Here is a 7,177-nt window from a genome sequence, read left to right as displayed (position 1 = left end):
ATAGTTTTTCATAATTTAATATGTTCTTGTTATAATTCTTACTATTTCAATATTACATGATGCCTTCTTACATTATTATTTGTTATCTTTTCAATATTTTTTATATTGTTTTTATAATCATCTCATTTTGTTTTTAGCCCTGATAAAGGCCTGAAGTTGAGGCCGAAATGTTGGTACAGATTAAATTAAATTAGTTTCACTTGTGTGTTCATTACTCCACTGACCGCACCCCGCTACCACAATCCCCTCATAGTAGCGGTTAACAATTAACACATCATTTTATTATATGTAGTATAATAATTTATAGCTAACATTGGGCTGTTATGTATAATATAAAGGCACATATTTAAATTTTGATTTAGAAAGTTTGGAATCCACAAAACGGCTGCCACGGGCCTACAAAATCAAACTAACGCCACCGTCGAATTTCATTTCTTGCAGATATTATCAGGTATGTTAATTTTCTTTCATATTTAAACGCATTCCCCACCTGCATCTCATTCTATTACTAACTATACATCTAGCTTCATTTGATGATTTCTTTATAACGGATATAATAAGGAATACTTAGAGGACTTTAGTTCGGAGTCTACAATAACAAAAAAATGAAAAAATAATGGTATACTTATAGGCATATAATGTTTATTAATCATCTTGCAAATTAATCGCTTCAAACCTATTTTCTACAAAACTTAGAAGGGAAAATTCACAAAATTGTTCCCCTTAAAACTATTCTTTACGAGTTCGAGACCCGGCCGCTTACATCAAAGGAAGCCTAATTGTTTCGATTCTTCTAAAATTGCGACTATTGTGGTGTAATATATGATCCGATGAAAGACTGATCTTCTGGAAAACTTAAAGGAGGAAAATGGAAATTCCAGGAGATTGAAATGGGTATGAAAAGTTCCGCCTGATTCATTCATTAGTTCGAAAGATTGGATCACATCATTGATGAAGAAATTAAGATTTTTACAGCGGTTTTGATGGAATTGGCTTCGAGAAACCGCATACATTAAACTTTTTTTATTATTTTATATGTTTTTAGTTTATTATATTTAATTTGAATTTATTTTGGCGATTGTAATTCTTCATTTAATTAAATATATACGGATCTTAGCCCAAGAGGGACAAATCATTATCTCTTTCGATATAATTTTTTATTTTTATTTTTTTATGATTTATTCAGGTGTGCATGTAAAACTTTGGGAAGGGGGCAGAACTATTTTAAATTTGAACGGGCATGAGCTTACCGAAACCAAAATATAATAACAATTACTTATACATTTATATAATTTTGTCTTCTATTTTTCAAGATAATAATTATGTATTATAAAATGACATTTTCTAGATGGATATTATAAGCCTTTCTATTATACTTGTTTAGTTTAATTATTTTTTTCCAGTTTATTATTTATACTTATAATTTGTAATATCAAATAAATTTATTAATACATGTACACGATTTCTTATATTTCTGTATTACTTTGAATAATACATTAACTATTTATATAATGATGTGAAGATAATATATATGAGATGACCGTGGATAATACATATGAGAAGATGGCTGGGAGGCGGTCAGAGAATAATGCAAATAAGTTTTTAAAAAACTTAACAGTGTTGACGTTTCGACCAGAATTTCTAGCCTTCATCAGGGCTAAGAACAAAGAACAAGATAACAATTATTTATATATTTTTGATGATAATAGTGTATTTATGGCACTACGTTAGTGCCATAAATACGCTATACTTCATTGAATTAACCAGTTATTGATATAATTCATATTTACGTTATACTATGTCATTTTACAAGAGCTTAATCAGTTATTGTATGTTTAATAATATTTATAGTATAATAATTTGTTTTATTTTTCCTTCACACAGCAACTCTTTAAGAAGGCCGCGTATTTATTCATGTGTGTAAGCTCCATTCATAACTTCATCTATCGCTATATAACATAAAGTTTTTCGGAAATTGATTATTCTGAAAGACAATTCATAAAACGAATAAATAAATAAGAAATGTTTTAAAAAAAAAAATGAATCATTATTATAATATCCAAAAAATACATAAATCTCTTTTTCTCTGGTAGCCTAATAATAGAGGAGTTGATTTTTCAGTTGTAGATACTCCGTGCGAATCGCATATATGTATGTAATGTATAGTTTACATTTATCCATGATATTGCTGTAATACAATTTAAAAATTTAATTAATAAGAAAAAACAATAAAATTTAAAAATAGAGACACTAAAGTAAATATAATATGACGTCAAGCTGAAAAAGTATAGTTTCGGCGCAATTCACAATAACTTTATAAATTAAATACTGGATTATTTATTTGGTAAATAGAATATTTGAATGGCTTGAAGCAAGAATGTGATAAGACATGATTTTGATGACAATTAATATTTTGTACGAAATGCTCCTTTGTTTTTTTTTTTAAATCTTTCTATATTGTAATAGTTTGGGTAAAATTATAGTTCCTACGTATTTGCCTTAAATAGTATGCGATATGAAACATATCAAATATTAAATAAGAAATTTAGATTTTTTTTCGATACCGCTCTACTGAAATATTTACATAATATGGCCAATTATATTCTTGCTCCAATCCCTTCATTTATACGAACGAATATTTAATATTAGGATAATATTTAATATATAGATACTTACGAGTATTATGTTGAATACGAGAGCAGCGAGCAGAGAGAGAGAAGAGAGACGTGGACCGGTGGAGGGCCGTCGGGTGAGTGAGCGCTCGGACGGATCTATACAGCGGCCAGAGCTCCACCGCGCAGCCCCCTTTGTACCTCGCAGCCCACGTAGACTCGCAAAAGCTTTGTGTATTCGTAATGATAATATTATATGGTATACTGTAATAACAATAATAATATATATAATTATAAGCTGTGGTAGACAATCGTCTATTCTATTATGTTTGTTGTGGATATAGCCAGACTTCAGAAGACCCTTCTCAGCACCCACAGCCTCTTTAAAGTGGGTATTCTTGATCAGAGGGAACCCTAGCGTTTGGGCCTGATCCTGACCAAACTACCTCCCTGCACAACCGATGTAACACAATTACACCTTGTACTGTTTGTTATTATTATTGTTATTTTAACCAAGTATGGAATTCGAGACACTTCATGGTTTGTTATAGTATAAGGTTAGTTAAAAAATTCGTGGCACTAACCATTATTTTTGATGTTATTCAAGAGATGTAACTCTAACCAGGGTCAGTTATTACAAGTGTTTCTATTGTTTTTTTTTATGCCTTTGTATATAAACTCTCCCGCTAAAAATTGTAAGTAAATAAAACATTTTGATAGTGTTCCCTTATGTGAATATTTAGAGAGGATTGGTGCTATATCTTCATTAATAATTTTACATGACTGGAACTACGATATATTAATCCTTGAGATCGCTGGGTCACATTGGCCAAAGCTCTGATGATAGGACATATTCTCATTGGATTAGAAGGGAACCTGACCGCCTCAAGACGAACCTGATAGCAGCCAACCACTATAAAGCCAACACCGGGTCAGCATGACCTCTCTCCTTAAGTGTGAGTTATCTTCTCCAATTAAGAAGGTCATCAACCCATTCTTTGATTTTTCATTTCAAAGTTGTTCGATAATTTCCTTCTTCGTGATTGATACATAAGTATCAAGGCGAGTCTATATTATAAAGCTTAGTGTGCATTAATGCCCCTATACACGATCTTACTGTTGTGCAACATACGATCTTTGTTCAATTTCGTTAGCCACTTTTAATAATTTACTTTTATTACACTGACACTGAAATATATTAGCTTAGCTAAGTTATTTCATACCTAGTGGTTATAGATAAAATAATAAATGAATAAACGTGATTATAGCCCGTAGAGTAGTGTAGGTATCTGTTTTCCCTTATTTAAGTACTTCAGTTTTGCACCTTGAGGGGCCCGATACATGTATTACGACTGGATGCCCTTTATTGCATGTTTATAAGAGTTCAAGTGAAATGTGAAACAGTTTTGTGTTAGAAAAAACATATAATTGTTTATAGAACGATACAAATCCTTGGAGGGAAAGGTGTAAGGGAAAGACACAATGATTTGGGTCTCATATGAGCAAAAACCCAAAGTCTTATCTGAGGAATCTCGTAGCCACTTCGTTGTCTTCTCACAGCCGCTCCGTGTCCTCCTACCACCTCCGAGTGCACTTGGTTGGTGTGCGAATAGTAATTCGATCCTGATGCAACCTTTCCATCCAACGCTGGCCAGCAAAGTGAAAATTAGTAGCTGCGAGGGTAACCAGGTTATGGAGAAACATATTACGTGTAATTCACGGTGTTTCGAATCTTTCATTGAGGAGGTATTAAAGTGACACCACCGGGACTCATAAAAATTTTACAAAATTCAGATGTGTAAATCGACACAATTTAAAAGATACAGTGATTCTTTTCACCAAGAACAATCATCATTATTGTACATAGGTTGCAAATAAAAATGTAATGTATATGTGTTTAAAAATATATCAATGAGATTTGTCTCAATGTAATGTATATATCTTTAACAACAAATTCAATATAACAATCAGATTTGTCTGTATGTAACAAATTCTTACAAGTATACCACTTACATTGATATAACTGGTATAGGACTATTTAAGATTAAATTATTAACAAATTAGACAAAGACACAAAGACTTCCAATTAGAACTATAATACTGTTATATATGTTAATATTAATAGTGATAAATAATACAATTATTAGAATTAAAAACAACACTTTAACCAAAAGTTTATTCGTCTATATATTATTATTTGTGAAGCCCACTTAAAAAGCCCCTTCACCTGCCTCCATTACGCTTCACAACTGGTTACAGCTGGAAGATGTATTGGAGAAAACGGAGAAGGGGTGGCCACGATAGGCTTTGTGAGGAGATTGAAAATAGTTAATAACATGTTTGAAGATTCATAGGTATGAAAACGGATTGGTGGATAACCACGACTAAGAGGAGGGAGGGCACTGTTGCCAATTAAATTCGTAGTGGTAAGAAGGGGACATTCCTTGGAAAAGCAATTTGAGACTCCGTACGAATCGGCCCAAGAATATGTTTGTTTTTTTTATTTATTTATTTATTGATATTTACAACTGTATAAAAAAATACAACCAGGAAATTTGATCATAATGACATAATAATATGATACAGAATGTAGAGAAACTACCCAGTAGTAGAACTCTAAAAACAGTTTACAATATAAGGTCGCGAGGCCATCTTCTTTTCAGGCGCCTCGGAGGATTGCCAGGAATGGAAGAGGAAGCAAGGTTAGAAACGAGTGGGTTTGGGTGGTTAGGGAGTTTATTATGGAAGGAATAACATCGGGTTCGGGCTAGATCGGTTACATAAGGAACATTTAGGTCTTTATGGATGGTTTTATTAGTAACAAAATAAGGAGCATTGAGGATTTTACCAAGGATTTTGGATTGTAAAGATTGGATACGAGAGGAATTCGAAGGTTTAGTGGAGCCCCAAAGCTCAACTCCGTATGTCCAGATGGGCCTTATTTAGATCAGTCTTTTGTAATGAGTTGGAAGTTTAGACCGTTTGTCTAGTAAGTGCTGTAATAGTCGGAATCTGCGTGCAGTTTCCTGTCTTTTTAGTCTTGTGTGAGGATTTCAGGTTAGTCGTTTGTCAAGATGTAGTCCAAGATAACGAATCTGTTCTACAGGGGTAAGAGCCACATTATTAAAGTATACTGTAGGGCAGTCGGCAGGTTTACGACGAAGAGTAAATGTGATTTGTTGTGATTTATTTTTATCCTCCAATTTCGACACCATTCTTCGAGGATTGTGATATGGGACTGGAGAGTTTGGGATGCAATCAAAGGGTTATTACTAACTGTGAGCACACATGTGTCATCAGCATACGTGGTAAGGATAGTGTTAGGAGTTGTTGGTATGTCAGCTGTATAGTTGGTGTAGAGGATGGGACCGAGAATACTACCTTGAGGAACACCAGCAAAGAATATGTTATATTTCAAATTTTAGATAAATGACAGAGATTTCTACGTAGTATAAAGACAGTTTAGGTCTAATGTTCACTATTAGATGGCCCATACGACAGTAATGACAAATGAGATACACGTGGATTTGCTGTGTGCTTGATCAATCTACGAAGGAAAGACCAACTAAAGAATAGTCCTTTCTCGACAGGTAAGATTTAAGATGTAGGACCTCAGAGCATTAAATACATGTTTATAATTATAATTGTTTGTCGAATTACACTACTGCTGTAATCTGTATGGCAATGTGTGACCGTCACTACAAAAGTATACTTAGGGGCGTCAAAATACTCTTTACAACAAAAATAATACTGGTTCGAATTTTTTAATACATTTTTTAGTAGTAAAAAACTTATAACGATGAAGGAAATCGATCGGAATGGGATTCGAGCATTAGTGCGAATCAAAACAAATGATATTCTTCATCCCTGTTTAACAGAAATAATAAAAAAGATGGATAGCCCCAGATCGGGTGCAGGAGCTGAAGACATGTATCAGAGTTCAACGATTGACAAAAATGCACTGAAGTTTGCACAAGTTGTAGTATATATGAGGGTTTGTTTTGCGGCAAGGAATGTAGCACACATATCGATGAGATTTTAAGTGTCGGTAATTTCAGAAAACTAAACCCGCACAACTGCTTAGTATTTCGGGGACTGTAATCTCTCCCGTGTCCATTTGTAAACGCACAGATAATAATTATTAATAAAAAATTTAACCAGAAATTATAATTCAGGTTATAACTTTGTGGAGATAAAGATGGCAATGTAAGGTTGTAGTGCTTAGTAAATAACCGATCCCTAAAAAGTTATGTGGTAAACGTCCGAGGAATAGACCGAAGCGTAGGTGGGAGTATTACGACGAGACTGTTCTCATAGATTTGGGTTTGGACAGAGGTATGTGGAGAGCGATTGGTGACATTGCTTCGAATCTACGGGCTCGATTAAACCTTTTTTGATTTCAGAACATTGATAAAAAAAACTATGATTTTTTTTTTTAATATTCTTGTTTTAACTTCTTTTTCTCATAGGTAACTTGACTTTATTTTAGAGAAGTTAAATATTATGTAACTTTATCAATTACTGAACTATATCTAAAAGGACTCCCTAAGGTTGAGAGTTATATT

The 7,177-nt window shown here is 33.1% G+C and overlaps 1 protein-coding gene across 1 annotated transcript in view; it reads right to left on the bottom strand.

The window, feature by feature from the left end:
- The window catches only part of spab (space blanket), a 61,540-nt gene that overhangs the window by 49,146 nt on the left and 5,217 nt on the right, over nt 1-7,177 (bottom strand). Inside the window, exon 3 of the mRNA XM_014420270.3 lies at nt 2,677-2,840. Within this exon, the coding sequence (XP_014275756.1) occupies nt 2,677-2,840 (164 nt within the window). The remainder of the gene's footprint in view (nt 1-2,676; nt 2,841-7,177) is intronic.

Source organism: Halyomorpha halys, unplaced genomic scaffold, assembly GCF_000696795.3.
Source record: "Halyomorpha halys isolate HHAL.00 unplaced genomic scaffold, Hhal_1.1 Scaffold18.1, whole genome shotgun sequence".
In the NCBI taxonomy this organism is placed as follows: Eukaryota; Metazoa; Arthropoda; class Insecta; order Hemiptera; family Pentatomidae; genus Halyomorpha; species Halyomorpha halys.
The sequence above is the reverse complement of the archived record's forward strand: the minus strand, read 5'-3'. Positions and strand labels throughout refer to the sequence as shown.